Genomic DNA, 18,190 nt, shown 5'->3' on the forward strand with positions numbered 1-18,190 from the left:
CCCCCCAAATAGAGGATGGTGGCAGGTGTTGCATCTGGAGAGGTTGACGCTTATGCATGACCTAGAATTAAGGATCTTTACTATCAAACAAGGGAGCTTGTTTGTAAGTTTATCTAACTTGCACAACATCACACATGTTCCGGAATTTGCCTGTCCAATTTTCCATTAGAAAATGTTCTATTAGTTTATAAAAGCTTGTTACTGACCTTGTCTTTTAGAGCACATACCTTTGTTAGTATTTATTTTACTTCGCAACTTTCCTATAAAGTATTTTTGCATTGGTATGGAATATTTGTGTAAGTGTATTTATAATCCATGTTCTCTGGCAACAGTGCATTACTTTCTGTCCTTGTAAAACATATTTTGTATACGGATATTTTGCCTTCATGGTTGTCTGTGCAACATGAGCATGCAGTGCCCATAGAAGTCAGAAGAGGGCACCAGATCCCCTAGGACTGCGTTATAGCCGGTTGGGCACCACTAGGTGCGTGCTGGTAATCCAGTCTGGGTCCTCTAGGATAGCAGTCGGTGCTCTGCTGCTGAGTCATCTCTCCAGCCCCAAGAGTACATATTTACATCAAGATATATCATGACTACTAGTCCCTCAACATTATTACTTCTGGTTCCATATTTTAGCATCTTCTTTGATGTTATTAACTTGTGTTACATGGTTTGGAAAAAAGATTGAACTGGGCAATGTAGCTCAGTGGTGGAGCACCTGCCTAGAATCCCCCAGTGAGGGGCTGGGGTGTGGCTCAGTGGTAGAGCACCTGCCTAGAATCCGCCAGTGAGGGGCTGGGGTGTGGCTCAGTGGTAGAGCACCTGCCTAGAATCCCCCAGTGAGGGGCTGGGGTGTGGCTCAGTGGTAGAGCACCTGCCTAGAATCCCCCAATAAGGGGCTGGGGTGTGGCCTAGCAGTATTGCACTTGCCTAACATACAGGAAGGTTTGGGTTCTATGCTCAGCAATGAAGTATAAATAAAAGATTAAATTTTGTTTTTTGCCATATGGTAAAAAGTTTTCCACCCCTCCCATTTTAAAGAGTGCTTTCTTGAGGAAATTTACAGTAGAGATACATATTGTCTCTTCTATACACATCTGATTTTAAAATTATTATTATATAAGCTTTCTGACCTCGTTTCAAGTGAGAACTTCCTTTTCTGAAAGACCCAAGAGTCTCTTCTTATCAAGGTAAACCTCAATGAAAAAATGTATCTCTATCTCCCTGTCACCTGGGGAATTTAATCAAGCTATGAGTCTGTCTTGAACCCAATAACCGTAACACTCTATTGAGAGCCACAACACCTAAGTCCATTGAGGATCAGTAGCACCAGCAGGCACAGCTGCTACCTGTTGCTGCTATTGGAGGCCATATATGACAACAGCTGCCACGTGCCAGGACCAGGGCCACTGGGACATTAAGTCTCTAGTTTATAAAGCTGGACACAGTAGACCTCAAGGTCAGAACTTGTAGCTGAAAGCCTGTAGGCCTGCTGGTCCAGCCAGTAGCCCATGGGCACACCTGGGATGCCGGCACTGGGTGAGTTTCTCCTTGCTACTGAGCAGAGTAGAAGAACCTCAGCCTGCTGACTGGTGACCCTTGTTCTGTCTGTACACATCGAAATCTTTTCTTAATACAAAAATATATAGGCTTGAAATATCCTCATTGCAAGGAAGGAATTCCTTTTCGGAAAGACCCGAGTCCCCTCTGTGCAATGCTCCTATCTCCCTGTCACCTGGGGAGTGTAGCCGGGCCCCTCATTCAGAGATGTAACTACCTGCTTGTCGCAGGGATGTGGGAGCTTTTGCTTCATGAGACAAGTACCGGCTCAGATGAGCCCCTCAGATACCAGGTGACAGCAGAAGGGACTTGAGAGAAGAGGGAGCCAACCTGGCAGTGGAGTCCTTCCAAGGCACCCTGCAGCATCTGATGCTTCTGTCTCTGGCTGGTTCCTCAATAGTTTACCTAAAATTGGCACTTCGAGGTGGCTTGCTGCTGCTTCTATGATAAAATTCTTTTACTTTCTGCATCAGAGAACTTTCTGAGTTGGCAGATTTTTGTTATCAATTTTGACACCAACGTCTTTATGACGGATTATGCCAAGAACCCTGCTGCATTATTTCAGCAAGAAATTGATGAATTGTTCATCATATTGTACTATTTGTAGGGTAAAAGGCCCACCCTGGCCCTGACACCAGAGCCAGTGAAAGAAATGCTTTAGCCTCAAACCCAGAACCAAAGTAATGCACCCTGACTCTGAAACCAGTGCCAAAGAAACACACTTTGTCCCTGGAATAGAACCAGTCAGTGAAAGAACTATGCCCTGGCCCCAAAACTGGAGCCAAAGAGCTTTAAAAAGCTAGTGAAAGAAACACAGCTTGGCTCTGAAATTCGCCATTTCTGCCCCTGACGAACTGAACTAACTAATCACTGAGCAGGAAAAACTAACCAATCCCTCTTCTTCCCGGGAAAATGCTGCCCCTAAGAAGCCCTACATAAGCCCAGTGCCTGGTCAGGTTCAGACTGCTCTTCTTCCACCCTGGCAAGGCAGCCAATCTCCTGGATTCTTCCCTCCCAATGAATCTCTTAAAGGAGGTTTGGGTGAAGACCTTTCCCCAAAGCAGAGATGGGGGAGAGCGGGACTCTTAACACTTTGGCTCTAACAACTTCAGTGGGGAAGCCCTCTCCTGCTGGAGCAGAGCTGCTACTTTGGGGAAACCTTCCCTAGAGCAGGGCTGCTCTGCTTACTGTGCTCTGTGCTGTTCCCTGACTCCCGACTACCAGAGCACTCTTCCACCTGAGCTGTAACACTCAATATTCCTGGCTCCTGATCGCCAGGACCCCTTTCCTTCTGAGCTGTGACACTTTCACCATTTTTGAGAACTTGTCATCATTGCCTGATCCCAGATACCGCATTACTGTTTTGCTCTTTCCACGTGTTCTTTTCTGGTTCTGTTTGTAGCGTTTTATGCATTAGTCGTGCGATCTAGAAAACCACCAGTTGTGTTTTCTCTTCCTTCTCTGTACAGCATTGCTGGGTATTTCTTGTGCCTAGTATTTCAAGAAAGTTTGGTTAATTGAGAATGACACACAGCTTCCTTTTCCTTACGTCAGAATCTTCTTCCTTCTATTTTAAGAGTCCCTGGCCTGGAAAAGATTTGAGTCTTAAACCCGCAGGCCGTTTCTCCTGCCTCAAAGGGAGTGAGGACAAACACGAAGGTGAGAGCAGGCCTGGGGGCGGCCATTGCTCTCAGAGCGCCATCTTCAAGCGGTTGGGAGGAGGTATATTCTTGCGCGACGGTCCCCAGATGCAAAGACTTCTGGGAGATAGAGTTTCTGCTCTACTCCTAGTGAGAAAGGAGAGCCCTGGAACTCGGGCTTCCGGTAAGATGCTGCCCATGCGCGCGTCTCAACCTATGCGCGTGCTCGTGCATGCGCACGGCCTCTGCGCCGCCCTGATTTCCTGCAGGTCCTGGGTCGAAGCTCCCTTCCCTCCTGCAGCTTTTGCTTTCGCTAACTTGAAGTCGCAGATCCTGTGAGGGCCGAGGCCGGAGTTTTCCGGTCTGCAGCCGGAGGGCCCAGCGGGAGCGCGGCGCGGAGGCCGAGGACAGGAGCGGCGGGACTGTCAGCTCGGTGAGGCCCGTGGGCGCGAGAGGGAGGCTGGGCCTGGCCGGTCGCGCGCCGAGGTCCTACCGATCTGCATCAACCTGGGCTCCCCGCTGTCCTGTGCGGAGCCCAGGAGGGACGCAACCAATGGTCGGGCTGACAGCGGAGCAGCTGCACGGCTTTGGGGTGCATGGACGGTCCGAGGACAAGGTGTGCAGGCACTGGGTCAGCGGTTCCAAATTCCCACGGTGTCACTCAGCGCCCATCAGCACCAGTGCTCCGTCTGCTGGTTCCTACCTTTGTAGCACTTTGTCTAGCCTTGTAGCATCATAACGGTCTAGTGCAGGAAGTCTGCTTTTGCTTCTCGTGGAGGAATCAGTGCGATGGTGTGTGACTTAACCAAGGTCGTGCAAGGGTTTGGGGATAAGCGTGCCATTGTTTTCCAGTTTCTCTCGTATTCCTTTTTAAAATGGGCAGCAGTAACCGAGTTTAGTTGGATAGTTTGAAAAGAAACCACGCTTTATTACTGTTTATACGACGTCTGCCCATCTGGACCACTTTAACTTTTTACGTTTTTGTTTTTGAAACGTGATCTCCCTGTGTTACCCAGGTTGTTCTGGCACTCGGTGATCCTCCTGTCTCAGCCTCCAGAGAACTGGGAGTACATGTATGTCACCTCATGGAACATTAATTCCAAGTGTACAGAGCTCAAAATTCTTCATTCACATGACATAGTTTCGCCAATTTGAACAGAAAATAGAAATAGGAAACAGGAAAAATGAAAAATAACCTTTTTGCACCTTTACATCTAATGCCCAGGGTCTGAAAAAAGAAGCAGTTTTGAGTTCATTGTGTAGCCCAGCTGGGTGGTGATGGCACAAACCTTTAGTTCCAGGACTTGGGAGGCAGAGGCAAGCGGGTCTCTGAGTTCGAGGCCACCCTGGTCTACAGATTGAGTTCCAGGACAGCCAGGGCTACACAGAGAAACCCTGCCTTAAAAAAAGAAAGTGTAGCCCATCCAACTGCTCACTGTTTGGGTTACTGGTTCCTCCTGTCACCCATGTTACCTCTTCAGAATGTTTGTAGATTGTGACTTCATTTGGCTGTTCCCAGGCAGGAGATGTGTCCCTGTGTAGACCAGTTAACACCCGATTTCCTTTTCCTCCCCTAGGTCTGCCATCAGCAGCGTCTGCGCTTTCCCAAGAGCAGCAGAAAATGAGCCGATCAAGGGTGAGTTTTTCCGTGTGTAAAGAGCCTTTTCTCCTTTGTAATGTACTTGGGAGACTGACAAAGGACTCTTCTTTAAAATGGGGTGGAGGTGGAAGACTATAAAGGCGATTACAATATAAAATATAGCCTGAGTGGCAGGATTGCCAGGGCCTGTTGTGTGGGCAGTGTCATAATTTTAGGCTAATGGAGTTACTTGACACTGTGAGAGAAAGAAGGATCGCGTCCTTTCCATCACCTGCCTGCAAGTACTGTTGGGAGACGCCACTTTTGGTTGCTTATGGGTAGCAAAATTTTCCTAGGACTTGGCAAGTTTTCTTTATTCAGGTTGGTGTGATCATTAATGACATTCGTAATAACAACCTTGGAGTCCTGTGTAAGCAGAGGCGCCGCTGCCCATGAACTTGTTGCAGGACGTTTTTCCAGGGACCATATGTGGCGGGCCAGTGTGATCCATTTCCATCTTTCCTTTCTAGTTGTAGTAGTTTGAAGAAACTCTTTTAATAATGGTTCTTTTAAAATGCCTCTTATGGTTTTAGAGTTTTTTTTTCTGCCTCCTCCTCCCAGAAATGGGATGGTTTATTTGTTGTTTCACAGTTTTGGGATTTGTTGCCATTGTCTTTACCTTTAAAGTAGTTGAAAAAATCACTTGCTTTCCATGTGAGATTGGTTCTTTGCTCAGAAAGATTAGTCAGAGTGCGTCCGTTCATTTTTGTTGTTGTTGTTTTGAGCCAGGGCCTCACGTAGCTCAGGCTGGCCTCATGTAGCTCAGGCTGGCCTCCTGAGTGCTATTGTAGCCTGAGAATGACCTTGATCCTGGTGAACTCCTGATCCTCCTGCCTCCACATCTAAGGGCTGGGATCACAGGTGTGCACCACCTTGTCCTTTACTTTTCTAGCTGCATGTTGAAAATTACCTTGACAAAAGCCACTTAAGGAAGAAAGGTTTTATTTGGGTTCACGGTTCTGGAATACAGTCCGTCTGGCGGAGAGGGGCCGATATTAATGTCTTGTCTGAAGTCAGGGAGGAAAAGGGACAGCATGCTGCTGCACACCTCCCTTTGTGTCGGCAGGCCAGCATCCCAGCCGGGCACGGTGACATCCACAGCGGTAGGGTCTTCCAGCGCCACTGTGTAATCAAGACAGTCCCCAAAGGCCCGTCTCCCAGGTGACCTATCCCATTGACAGCACTGACATCAAAACTGTTGTACAAGGCATTTGTGAGTTTCCTTCTAGAAACCTCTGTGATGTTCCTGTCTCCGCTGTTGTGAGCTTAGCGGTTGTGCAGTGATGGCTGTTGTCACCGTCCGCAAAGGTCTTAGGGAAGGCTGAGTGGTAGCTCACTCTTCGTACCATTTTCTCCTCATTTGTTCACTGAATACTGTTGTGAACGTGAACTCGCCATTTTGGCTGCATAGCTCCTGTGGGAAGACAGATTAGAACTGCCGGGTGGGCGTCTGAGCAGCGTGCTTCATGCTTTGAAATGTTTCAAGTGTCTCAGCATGTTGATGGTGAGCAACCTTGATAGTCAGATCTTGAGTTTGGAGACCAGATAATTCCTTTAAGGTATCTTTTGAGTTCTTGGGAAACACTTCTTAAATATTTGACAGCATTTGTTTTTTATTCAACATTTTATTTTGAAGTAATTTCAGATTCATAGAAAAGTTGCAAAGAGGGGCTAGAGAGATGGCTTAGTGATTCAGCCAGATGGCTGGCTGCTCTCCCAGAGGTCCTGAGTTCAATGTCCATCAACCCCATGGTGGCCCACAAGCATCTATAATGAGATCTGGCTCCCTCTTCTGGCCTACAGGCACCCATGCATGCAGAACACCATATACATAATAATTTTTTTTTAAAACAAAAGAAAGGTTGCAAAGAAACAGAAGAATGATACAAAGAAATCTTGCATTCCTTTTGCTCTAAGGTACCAATTCTTTAAAAAAAAAAACAACTTTTTAAAATATTTTGTATGTGCCTACATGTGTGTGATGGGGCAATATGTAGCACTTCCATAATGTCTCCACATGGATTCTGGGGATGGACCCCAGATCATCAGGCTGTGTGGCGAGTGCTTTACCCACTGAGTGTCTCACTAGCCTACCCTGCCAGCGTTACTCAAGAGAGCAGAACGGCTGCTAAAATAATCGACAGTGTGCACTCTACAGCACTGAATGTAATCAAATCCAGTTCACAGCGACAGTGATTGCTGAATCTAGAGAACAAACAAGCGCTTGAGGATTTTGTTTGGCCTTTTTTTAGGGGATCCAACTGGGAGAGTCTCATCCATAGAATTACAGAGTCATACATAGAATCAGGGTCTTATATAGAGAGTTATAGAATCATATATAAAACCATGGTATTATACATAGACTCTCATGCATGGAATCCTAGACTCTCATACATCATAGAGTTGTATCAGGTCTTTTCTTTTGAGCCACAAGCCAGCTCCCAAATCACGACACAGAGACTTAATATCTGTTGTAAATGCTCAGCCTCATCTTAGCTCTTATTTGAATCTGTTTCTCTCTGTCTACGATTTGCCTCAGGGCTTTTTACCTTTCTTTCTGTACGTCCTGCCCTGTGTTTGCTGGCTGGCAGCTGCCTGACTGGCCCCTCATGTCTCCCTCTTCCCCTCCCTCATTCTCTCCTCCTCTCTTCTTAGTGGGGCTAGATTTCTCTTCCTACATATTCTCTCTGCCTGCCTGTCTTGCTATCCCTCCTCTGCCTAGCTGTTGGCTGTTCAGCTGTTGATTAACCAATCAGGTACCTTAGGCAGGCAAGGCAAAACAGCAACGCATCTTTTCATAATTAAACAAATGCAACATAAACAAATGTATCACATCCTTAACATCATTAAACAAGTGCAGCAGGAACAAACGTAACACACCTTCACACAGTTAAATATTCCACAACATAAACAAACGTAACACACCTTCACACAGTTAAATATTCCACAACATAGACAAATGTAACACACCTTCACACAGTTAAATATTCCACAACATAAACGTAACACACCTTCACACAGTTAAATATTCCACAACATAGACAAATGTAACACACCTTCACACAGTTAAATATTCCACAACATAAACAAATGTAACACACCTTCACACAGTTAAATATTCCACAACATAGACAAATGTAACACACCTTCACACAGTTAAATATTCCACAACATAAACGTAACACACCTTCACACAGTTAAATATTCCACAACATAAACAAACGTAACACACCTTCACACAGTTAAATATTCCACAACATAGACAAATGTAACACACCTTCACACAGTTAAATATTCCACAACATAAACGTAACACACCTTCACACAGTTAAATATTCCACAACATAAACGTAACACACCTTCACACAGTTAAATATTCCACAACATAGACAAATGTAACACACCTTCACACAGTTAAATATTCCACAACATAAACAAATGTAACACACCTTCACACAGTTAAATATTCCACAACATAGACAAATGTAACACACCTTCACACAGTTAAATATTCCACAACATAGACAAATGTAACACACCTTCACACAGTTAAATATTCCACAACATTGAGTCTCAATACAAAAATTGTAGACAGACTTAACAATCCCAGGCATTGGCGTGGTACAGTTCCTGACAGAACTGTGGAGAAAGAGACAGAGGCGCAGCTTCCACGCCCCCTCCCAGTCATGGGACAGAGCAGAACACTGCACATTTGGGGGCACGTGCGCATTGGGGAGTACAGCCTGCTGCGGTCACCTGTCAGTGCTGAGAGCGGAAGTCCTCAGTTATACATTCGGAGTCATTTTTAGAAGGTTACAAAGAAAATCCCTTTATTTTTTCCTATTTGGCTTCACTTGTTTTTACGTTTAGATTACTGATTCAGTGGGTGTTCATTCTGTACTGGCAAAGGCTTGGGGGTGGCTTTATCCTTGTTCAGTTATCTCCTGCTCTTACAGTCTTGCGTCACCACAGTGGAATACCAGAGCCAGCAGACTGTCAGGGAAAACTGTCATTTGCTCAGTTTTGGAGCCGGTAAGCAGCATTCCCACATGGCCTCTGCGTCAGTTCTCACCTTTGGATTCCTGCCCTGAGGTGCTGCCTTGGTTGTTCTTTTTTTTTTTTTTTTTTTTTTTTTTTTTGGTTTTTCGAGACAGGGTTTCTCTGTGGCTTTGGAGCCTGTCCTGGAACTAGCTCTGTAGACCAGGCTGGTCTCGAACTCACAGAGATCCACCTGCCTCTGCCTCCCGAGTGCTGGGATTAAAGGCGTGTGCCACCACCGCCCTGCCTTGGTTGTTCTTGACGATGGTCTATGACCCTGAAGCCAAATGAACCCATTCACCTTCAAGTGGCTTTTGCTCAGTGTTGGCCACAGCTGCAGAGGTGCAAACGAGACATTTCCTATTTTACTTCTTTTTATTCGTAGCCAGTAACAAACTCTTTAAATCTTTGGTTCTGGGTATTGAACTTGGGGCCTCTGCTACGCTAAGCTCACACTCCACCTACTTACATCTGAGCCCTGGAGTCTCCATTTGTAATCTGGTAATTCCCACTAGTACTGGAGCTGAACCCAGGGCCACACTGTGCTAGGCAAGTACTCTTATCACTGAGTTAGGTCTCTACACGTGCCTGTATGCACACACGCGTACACACACACTTGTTGAAACAGAAGCCTGCCCAATAATCTCAGGTGGCCCTTGAACTCACGATTTTCCTGCCTCAGCTTCCCAGGTGCCGGGATTACAGGTGTGTGTCATCTTGCCCAGTTTATTCTTCTTGTTTTGTGGAATGGAATCTTACTATGTAGCCCAGCCTGGCCTTGAACTAAGGACCTCCTGTCTCCCTCTCCCAAGTGCAGGGATTACAGATGCACATACCACTCCTGGCTGTGTGTGTTCCTTTTATATCCTTTTACTTTACAGTTATTTTATAGGGGTGGTTTCACTATCAGTTCTCTGAATTGTCACATCATCCGCAAAGAGGAATAGATTTTCCTGGTCCCGATTGCCCCTCTGAGGTAACAGTGAGCATTGGGGCGGCACAGGGTTTTCTTCTTAGCTGGGTACAGTAGTGCACAACACTGTGCTTTAGAAACCAAGTCAACCATTTAGACTCCCACGTTCGTCATTTCTAACACCTGTTTAGCCATACACTCTGATTTTATGGAAGTAATATCATAATTCATTAGAAAACGAAAATAGGAGTCGGGCCAGCAAGATGGCCCAGCAGATAGAAGTGCTCGCCACAAAGCCTGGGAACATGAGTTTCTCTTCAGACCTATGTGAAGCTGGAAAAGAACATATTCACAAAGCTGTGCCCTGGGGACATGAGTTTCTCTTCAGACCCATGTGAAGCTGGAAAAGAACATATTCACAAAGCTGTGCCCTAGCCTCACCTGCGCCATGGCTTACGTGTGCATACATGCGCATACACAGTACTTTTTAAATATAAGTCAATAGATAAAATTTAGTTTCTCTGTGCTGAAGAGAAGGCTCAGTGGTTAAGAGCCCTAGCTGCTCTTCCAGAGGATCTGGGTTCAAAGTCTGGCCTCTGTGAGTACCATGCATGCATATGGTGTGCAGACATGTGTACCAGCAAAACACCCATACATGTGAAGAAATGAAGTTCTTTTTCGTGTGTGAATTTAGTTTTATTAGTGTTGAGCTGTTCATCTTGATGCCCATCCTTTTGTTTATGTAGTTTCCTTAGCTGATGGTTCTTTGGTTTTGTTTTGTTTTGTTTTACCAGATAGGGTTTCCTTATGTACCCTCAACTTTCCTGGAACTAGTCCTGTAGACCAGGCTGTCCTCAAACTCACAGAGATCCACCTGCCTCTGCCTCCCAAGTACTGGGATTAAAGGTGTGTGCCACCACTGCCCAGCTATCTGATTATTCTTAATATTCTGATTAAATTTTGGGAGAATTTTTCTTATTTGAGGTACTGGAAGTTGAGTCTAGATTCTCCATTCTAGGCAAGGAAAGAGAATTTTTTCCCCCCGAGTCAGGGTTTCTCCGTAGCTTAGGAGCCTATCCTGGAGCTAGCTCTTGTAGACCAGGCTGGCCTCGAACTCACAGAGATCCTTCTGCCTCTGCCTCCCGAGTGCTGGGATTAAAGATGGCGCCACCACTGCCAGGTAGAAAGGGAAATTATTAGCAGCCAATGCAGATGGACTCCAGTGCCTCCTGCTTGGCTCACCTCTTTACGGGGTAATGGCTGCAGAGTCTGGAAGTGAGTAGAGAGGGTACTAATGGCTTAGTCACCTTTTCTGCTACTGTGACGTGGCTCGAGCAATGGCTCAGCAGTTAACACTGGTTGCTCTCCCGGAGGTTCCAGGGTTGATTCCAGCACCCCATGGTGGCTCACCACCATGTGTATCCCCAGTTACAGGCAATCCAATAAATACCCTCTTCTGGCCACAGACAATATGCATATGTGTACTTATACATACGTACGTACTACATACATACAGGGGAAGCAGTCATACATATGAAATAATGATATCTTTAAAAATTGCTCTGGTGGAAACAGTTTAAGATAGCTCACAGTTCCCGTCACAGTCCATCCAGCAGGGACGTCAGCAGCAGGCGCATGAGGCACCATCAGAAGGCAGGAAACCATGATTGCTATGCTCAGCTCACTTTCGTCTATTTGTACAGTCCAAGATCTAAGCCAGGGAGTGAAGCCACGCATGGTGGGCAAGCCTTCCTGCCTCAGCTAACCTAATCAAGATGATCCCCATGGGAATGACGAGAGCCTGTCTCTGCAGTGATTCAGGGTCTCAAGGTGATCCCTATGGTTAACCATCACACCTAATTGAAAGGGCCTTGGGCCATTTTGTAGTGGTGGCATGTTCACAGAGGAGATTAATTTGCTCAAATTAATCCACACTGAAACGGTTTTCTGAAAGTTTTCATTTAGGGAAACCAAATGCCTGTCCACTGTGGCTAGTCGGGTGTATGTCCTGTTTGATCTGATGCAGTTTCGGATTGGATCTGTATTCCTGATAATCCCATACAGATAGAGTATCATTTATCTCACATAGAACAGTGCATGTGTGGTTATATGATAATGGAGGGCTGAAATCTTGTGTCCTCTGCTGTCTCTGGCAGCACTGCCAAAGCCACCGGCTTCGAATCCGATTCAGCAGTCACTCGACTGCCCTGTCCCTGCAGCCATTCCACACTGCTGTCCAGGGAGTTCTGAGGCAGCCAGCTCCTCCGTGGTCCCCATGCTGGGACTCTATGAGGGCTCTGCTGGAGAGTGCAGACCAGTGGCCCCTACGTAAAGTTGCATAACACATGGCTCTGGCTTCTCTGTACCTGAAAGGTATCGTGGAGACATCCCTGTGGTTAGGACCCGGATTCCAGTGCTCTTAGAAGAATGGAATGTGTTTTCTGTTTCTTTTAAAGATATGTCTAAGTATGTATTGTTCTTTGTTAATATGTGTGTGAGAGAGAGTTTACGTGTAATGTGTGCATGTAGGAGCCCACAGGCCAGAAGAAGGTGCCAACTCTCTAGAACTGGTATTAACAGGCAGTTGTAAGCTGTCAGACGCGGCGCTGGGAACTGAACTCCAGTCCTCTGCAAGAGCAGTAGCGCTCTTAACTACTGAGCCATCTCTCTAGCCCTGGACTTGGGTTTTTGAATCAGGAAGATAATTGTGTTTGGTTGGTTTACTCCTAATCTAAAACTGGCTCTCCCTGTCAAAAGCTGTCGTAGGAAAGCGCCTGCTTGGTGTCTCCACCTGCTTTCCGTCCAGCCCTTCTGTGCTGGTGCTGCTCAGTCTGTCCTCTTACCCCTTCCCTGTGTATCTCACTCTAGTAAGATTCTCTTTTGTCATTATCAATGTTGTGTATTACTGCAAGAAAGAAATGTTTGCAGTGAAACTTGAAATAACCTCCAGTGTGTGAGTAGCCCACGCAGTTGGCTATCAGATAAAGTATGTAGAAGTCAAACAGCTGAAACACGGGGCTGGCGGGACGACTCCGTGAGTGCAGGTCCAGAGTGCGCGTGTACAGGGAAAGAAGAGCCTGACAGTTTTCCTCTCCCCCCATATTTGCTGCTGCGCACATGCTGAAAGCTTTTGTTTGTTTATTTTTTGAGGCAGGGTTTTATTGCACAGCCCTGGCTGTCCTGGAACTCGCTCTGCGGACCAGGCTGGCCTCCAGCTCACAGAAATCGGCTGCCTCTGCCTCCAGTGTGTGCCGCCACTAACCCAGTTGTTTCCCACGTTTTCTGGCCTCTCCAGTTTACACAGTCCAGTTGCAAATGGGAACTGAACTGTCGTGGTGGCTCAGCTTCTTCTCACTGGCTGTAATAAACTGCCCTGAGAGAGGCAGCCTAAGGGAGAAGGGCCTGTGTGGCTCAGGATTCCAGGTTGTGGTCCATGATCCTGGGAAAATCAAGGCAGCAGAAATGTTAAGCAGCTGCGCTTATTACATCAGCAGTCGAGAGCGAAGAGCACGGGATTAATGCCTGCTGCTAGCATTCAGCTGGCTTTGTCCACTCTTATAGAATGTAGGATCTCTGCCCCAAGGAATGAGGCCACCCATCTTCCTACTTCAGGTCTTCCTACTGCAGCTAGCGTAATACAGACACACCCTCATGGGCCAGCCTAATTAGACAGGTGGTTCTAGATCATGTCGGGTTGATAGTTAACTGCTACATTCGAGTTTTGCTTTTGCTTTTGTTTCCTGAGACAACGTGTTACGATATAGTTTGTTTCCCTTCCAGGCTCTGTGGCACTGAGGTGTGGAATGTTGGTGGCTCACTGCACCAGTTGGTTAGGAAAGCTTGTTCTCTCTGGCCTTTTCTATATCCCCTAATTCTGATCACAGTGCCATTGCAGGGCCCACTGTCCTTCGGGGACGTGGCTGTGGCCTTCACCCAAGAGGAGTGGCAGCGGCTGGGCTCTGAGGAGAAGACGACGTACAGGGACGTGATGCTGGAGACCTACAGCAACCTCGTCTCCGTGGGTGAGCACCCGTTGCTTTCTAGATGCTGTGAGTTCAGTGATTGTCTCCAGTGTAAAGGAACCAGGGCTCCTTAGTCCTTCTGGGTAGACATGAAGTCTGTCTTTTCTGCTCCATTGAAAGAGTCTACTTTTTGCCCCCTTGTGGCTCTGGATATTGAACCCAGCTCCTATATGTTAAGCAAGTCCTCTGCCTCTTAGCTGCATCCCTGTACAGAAAATGGTAAGAAATGAGAGGGGTGTGGTGTAACTTGTGGCGCATCTTCCTGTGTCGGAGTGATTTCTGCGGCCCGGTAGTCCCATCCCTTCTCCTTTTCTTGTTAACAGGGTATGATGTCACCAAGCCAAATGTGATTATTAAGTTGGAGCAGGGAGAAGAACCGTGGATGCTGGAAGGCGACTGCCATGTGCAGAGTCATGTGGGTGAGTGACAGGAGGGTGAAATGTTACAAGGTAATCTCTCCAGTTGATACTGTAGGGGGAGCTTTTGAAACTTGGTGCTTTGTACCAGGCAAAATCGAGAAACATGGGGGTTTATTTGTATTCAGATTTTAAAAAAAAATGACTTGAAATGTAAAGCTGGACGTAGTGAACATTTTCTTTGTGTCACAAGCTGTTTAAGCCCTGGTTGTGGAACTCTCTTTACGTGGGAGGAAAATGGAACTTTCAGAACGTTTTGTCTTATGTACCAGATAGAAAGATGAAGACTTCACTAGACATGGTGGCTCAGGTCTTTAGTCTCATAACTCGAGCGAAAACAAAAGCAAGGATTCCAGAAGTGCCTAAGGATGAATTGCCACAGTGTAAATGCAGAAGTGTCTGGGATGGCAGTCCTCTGGTGTGGTGATGTGTTGCCACTTGATATAAAGGGCCATTAGAACATTTCTTTTTCGTATATGCCCAGTAACTATTTTCCCCTGCTCCCCTTTGCCGCGAGTCCCCCCACTTCTATCTAAGTCTATCACCCTTTCGGGAACTGGGCTTTCTGCTCGTCATTCTTAGGTCATTTTCATTTTCTTCTCTCAAAGTTGATTTGTAAAGTACAGTGCTTGTTTTCAATATAAATTTACTGTCTTCCCACTTCTTATCCCCACACACATACACAGATATATATTACATGTTATAAATCAAAACAGACCTATACACTCATGATAATTTTACTCATAGATTGCCCACAGATATGACATTTAGGTACCGCTCCTTCTGTAGCCTGTAAATTCATATTGACAACCTTTGTTCAATCTTACTTCTTTTCAGAAATCAGTAAAGTTGATGACACCATAGAGAAAATCCAAGAAAGCGAAGGCAAACGTATGAGGCGAGCTGAGGGTCTCAGCAGCCGAAGAGCAGAGAAGGGGGATCGCCTGGAACTGCGCCTCGTTTCTTCAAGCACAGGGGCTCCCTGTTGTGTGTCTTGTGGGCAGACCCTGGAACCCATGGCAGCGCTGATTAGTAGTGATGGACGGTATGCATCGGAGAAGCCCGACAAGTGTGCTGACTGTGGGACAGCATGCAGAGAGAAAGCGGGCGACTCTAATCAAAATGGAGATACTTCTGCTCAACATGATGAAAGCATTCTGCAAAAAATCACCATTGTGGAGAAGCCCTTTGATTATGAGTGCATGGAAGCCTTAGACAGCGAAGCTGTTTTCATGGCTCATGAGAGAGCTTACATGGGGGAGAAACCCTATGAATGGGATGATGATTCTGGACCAGACTTCATCCAGATGTCAGATTTCAGTGCATATCAGAGATCACAACTGGAAATGAAGCCCTTTGAATGTACACAGTGTGGGAAGTCCTTCTGTAAAAAGTCCAAATTCATCATACATCAGAGAGCTCACACGGGAGAGAAACCGTATGCGTGTAATGTGTGTGGAAAGTCCTTCAGTCAGAAGGGGACCCTCACTGTCCATCGGAGGTCACACTTAGAGGAGAAACCCTATAAGTGTACTGAATGCGGGAAAACCTTCTGTCAGAAGTTACATCTCACACAGCATCTGAGAACCCACTCAGGAGAGAAGCCCTATGAGTGCAGTGAATGTGGGAAGACCTTCTGCCAAAAGACGCACCTCACTCTCCACCAGAGGAACCATTCCGGGGAGAGGCCCTATCCGTGCAACGAGTGTGGGAAATCCTTCTCCCGGAAGTCTGCCCTCAATGACCATCAGAGAACACACACCGGAGAGAAGCTATATAAGTGTAACGAGTGTGGGAAATCCTACTACCGAAAGTCCACTCTCATTACACACCAGCGAACGCACACGGGGGAGAAGCCGTACCAGTGTAGCGAGTGCGGGAAGTTCTTCTCCCGGGTGTCGTACCTCACCATCCATTACAGGAGCCATTTAGAAGAGAAGCCGTACGAGTGTGCGGAGTGCGGGAAGACCTTCAATCTGAACTCAGCCTTCATTCGCCATCGGAAGGTGCATTCGGAGGACAGAGTCCTTGAGTGTAGTGAATGCGGGAAGTTCTCCCAACTGCAGTGTCTCCCTGATCGCACGAATGACTTAGGACAGAAACACTATGAATGCAGTGAGTGTGGGAAGACCGTCCTTGAAAGCTCCGCCTTCAGTGGGCCCCAGTCCATTCCAGAAGCGGAGAAGACGTACGACTGTAATATCTGTGGGAAGTCGTTCTCTGATTTGTCGTGCTACACTGTACATTACAGAGGTCATTCCGAAGAGAAGCCCTTCGGGTGCAGTGAGTGTGGGAAAACCTTCTCTCATAATTCGTCCCTCTTTAGACATCAGAGAGTGCACACGGGTGAAAAGCCGTATGAATGTTGTGAGTGCGGGAAGTTCTTCTCGCAGAAGTCCTACCTCACCATCCACCACCGCATCCACTCAGGGGAGAAGCCCTACGAGTGCAGCAAGTGTGGGAAGGTCTTCTCCCGGATGTCCAATCTCACCGTGCACTACAGAAGCCACTCGGGAGAGAAGCCCTACGAGTGTAACGAGTGTGGGAAGGTCTTCTCTCAGAAGTCCTACCTCACTGTCCATTACCGGACTCATTCGGGAGAGAAGCCTTATGAATGTGATGAATGTGGGAAGAAGTTCCACCACAGATCAGCCTTCAATAGCCATCAGAGAATTCATAAAAGGGGGATATAAGTGCACTCAATGTGGAAAAATCTCTGACATCTCAATTTAAAACAGACATTTGGTTATAATGAACATTGGAAGTTTAATGGGGAGTCAAGTATGGATTTTCCCCCTAATTTTTATATTTGTGGTGCTGGGATTGAATACAGGGCCTTTTGCATGCTATAGATGCTCTAAATCGAGCTGCACCCCAATGATTCATGAGTAGAGCATCCATGCTCCATGTGAGAAGCCCTAAAACAAAGTCCATCTTAACCTAAATTTTCAGAAAAGAATCTGTAGAAATTCAGCAAGAAACAAACCATGACCATATCACTAATGGGACACTAGATAATATTTACAGGAGTGAAACTTTCAAAGTATTTAATATTTATTTCTGATTTAAATTGTATTTACAAATCAGGGAATTTTGCTAAGAAACATCAGTAAGGTGATGTAACACACTTTGGAAACTTATTAAAAGCCATATTTGTGATATAAAAACAGGTGTTTATAGAAAATATGCAAGAAGTTATCTGTTCTGAATAAACTTATAAAAAGGAAGTTATAAAGTTGGGAGTTGATCCTAAGGCTGACCAAATATGTAACATCTCTGATGTTTTAGAAACGCAAATTAATAGTAATTCTATGCAATCTTTCGCAACCATGGCTGTGAATAATTTTGAAAACATGATATTGAGCATTAGAATGGCAAGTGTTACAATGGGATTTATTGGTGAAATTGTTATATAATGGGAAAGCACATAATTTTTTTGTGAATGCTTACCAGTATACTGGTTTTGTTAAAAATTTTCAACTGGAATTGAGCAATTTTTTAAAAATACTATTTTGATAAACTTTGCTGTCTCAGTGTTGTATTGCTATGAAGAGACACCATGATCATAGCAAATCTTTTAATTTTTTATTAATTAAATATTTATCTTACATCCCAACCCTCCCTTCTCTTCCTCCTCTTCACCCTTCCAATCCAGGATCATGGCAGTTCTTACAAAGCAAAACATTTAATTGGGGCTGCTCACAGTTCAGAGGTTCAGTCCACTGTTGTCATGGTGGAAAGCATGGTGGCATGCAAGCAGACAAGGTGCTGGAGTAGTAGCTCAGAGTTCTAATCCATCTGCAGCAGGCAGCCGGAACAGAGAGACGTGGCCTGGCTTGAGCATTTGCAACCCCATGCCCACCCCCAGTAACACACTCCCTCCAGCAGGGCTGCACCCATCCCAACAAGGTCACACCAAGTGACAGGATTCAGATGAGCCTATGGGGCCGTTCCTATTCAAA

General features: G+C 46.0%; 1 protein-coding gene across 4 annotated transcripts; it reads left to right on the plus strand.

Moving 5' to 3' along the window:
• The first annotated feature begins 3,539 nt into the window (after nt 1–3,539).
• On the plus strand, nt 3,540–17,886 carry Rbak (RB associated KRAB zinc finger). 4 transcript variants are annotated; one of them, XM_075973948.1, is made up of 5 exons: nt 3,540–3,633; nt 4,778–4,836; nt 13,686–13,812; nt 14,136–14,231; nt 15,066–17,886. In XM_075973948.1, the coding sequence occupies exons 2-5, from the start codon at nt 4,822–4,824 to the stop codon at nt 16,919–16,921; spliced, it is 2,094 nt and encodes a 697-aa protein (XP_075830063.1). In that variant the 5' UTR covers nt 3,540–3,633; nt 4,778–4,821; the 3' UTR covers nt 16,922–17,886. The 4 variants fall into 4 exon arrangements, with proteins under 4 accessions (XP_075830063.1, XP_075830054.1, XP_075830036.1 ...); XM_075973939.1 differs by lacking the exon at nt 3,540–3,633 and adding an exon at nt 3,655–3,816; XM_075973921.1 differs by lacking the exons at nt 3,540–3,633; nt 4,778–4,836 and adding an exon at nt 5,161–6,052 and having other exon boundaries at nt 15,066–17,885.
• The last annotated feature ends 304 nt before the right edge of the window (nt 17,887–18,190 follow it).

The sequence above is a fragment of the Microtus pennsylvanicus genome, chromosome 1, assembly GCF_037038515.1.
Source record: "Microtus pennsylvanicus isolate mMicPen1 chromosome 1, mMicPen1.hap1, whole genome shotgun sequence".
NCBI lineage: Eukaryota > Metazoa > Chordata > Mammalia > Rodentia > Cricetidae > Microtus > Microtus pennsylvanicus.

Coding starts and splice junctions, on each gene's coding strand:
- Rbak (XM_075973948.1), top strand. Junction 13,813..14,135: donor CAGCAACCTCGTCTCCGTGG/GTGAGCACCCGT, acceptor TCTTGTTAACAG/GGTATGATGTCACCAAGCCA. Junction 14,232..15,065: donor CCATGTGCAGAGTCATGTGG/GTGAGTGACAGG, acceptor ACTTCTTTTCAG/AAATCAGTAAAGTTGATGAC.